Here is a 989-nt window from a genome sequence, read left to right on the forward strand (position 1 = left end):
GTTTGGCACCCTTTGGCACCGACTGGCTGGTTCTAGGGGCGAAAGTGCACCCGGCCCCACCAAAAGCCCTGCCTCTCCCTGACCACCCCGCCTCTCCCCGAGTAAGAGGCGGGGCGGTGGCAGCAGTCAGGGAGATACAGGGCTTTTGGAGAGGGTGGGGGGCTTGGGGGGGGGGGCCGGTTTGGCGCCACCCCCCCGCCCCCCCCCGAGTAAGAGGCGGGGCGGTGGCAGCAGTCAGGGAGATACAGGGCTTTTGGGGAGGGTGGGGGGCTTGGGGGGGGGAGCCGGTTTGGCGCCCTCAGGGCTGGCCCGCGCTCTAGGCGAATGCCTAGTTTGCCTAGCGGGTGAGCCGGCCCTGGCGGCATCAGATGTTTGCCTAGCGGGTGAGCCGGCCCTGGCGGCATCAGATCCCAAAGAATGAAAGAAACACAGCGTGCAAGATTTCCAAGAAGGAAAGAAACACACAGCATGTACAATCAAGCGCAGGTACAGCCAGAAGCCTACAGCGGCTCCTCTAGCTCGGCTCCGGAAACCTCGCCGGAAGTCCAGCCCCCGCCCCGCCCTTTCCCCCTCTCCGTGCTTTCCACTGTGACGGCGGCCGCGCCTGCGCAGAGCGGCCCCGCCTTCCCTCCTCCTCCTTCTTCTTCCCCGCCCTCCCCCCTCTTTCCGGGCCCAGAGCGGAAGTTGTCGTGGGCGAGGGAAGGCGCTCGCTCGGCTCCCCCCTCCCACCTCGAAGGCGCTCTGACGGTCGGAGCTCCACAAAATGGCGAAGATCGCCAAGACCCACGAAGGTGAGGCGCGGCCGGTCTCTCCCCCCCCTCTTTCCCCGCCGAGGCCCTTTTCTCTTTCCCGGAGCCGCGTGAGGCGAAAGGGGAGGCCTGGGGCGGGCGGGGCGGGTGGCGGACGGGGCCTCCTCGGCGTGGCCGGGCCTGCGCGTAATGGCGGCGCTGGGTCTCCCCTTTCGTCTCAGCCAACCCGCTCCCCCCCCC

At 68.4% G+C, this 989-nt stretch overlaps 1 protein-coding gene across 1 annotated transcript in view; it reads left to right on the top strand.

Annotated features, from left to right (window-relative positions):
• Window positions 1–705: 705 nt before the first annotated feature.
• The window catches only part of SF3B1 (splicing factor 3b subunit 1), a 52,074-nt gene continuing 51,790 nt past the window's right edge, over window positions 706–989 (top strand). The window contains 1 exon segment of the mRNA XM_015428257.1: window positions 706–791. Within this exon segment, the coding sequence (XP_015283743.1) occupies window positions 764–791 (28 nt within the window). The 5' untranslated portion in view covers window positions 706–763.

Source organism: Gekko japonicus, unplaced genomic scaffold (genome assembly GCF_001447785.1).
Source record: "Gekko japonicus isolate JY-2015 unplaced genomic scaffold, Gekko_japonicus_V1.1 scaffold2056, whole genome shotgun sequence".
Classification (NCBI taxonomy): Eukaryota; Metazoa; Chordata; class Lepidosauria; order Squamata; family Gekkonidae; genus Gekko; species Gekko japonicus.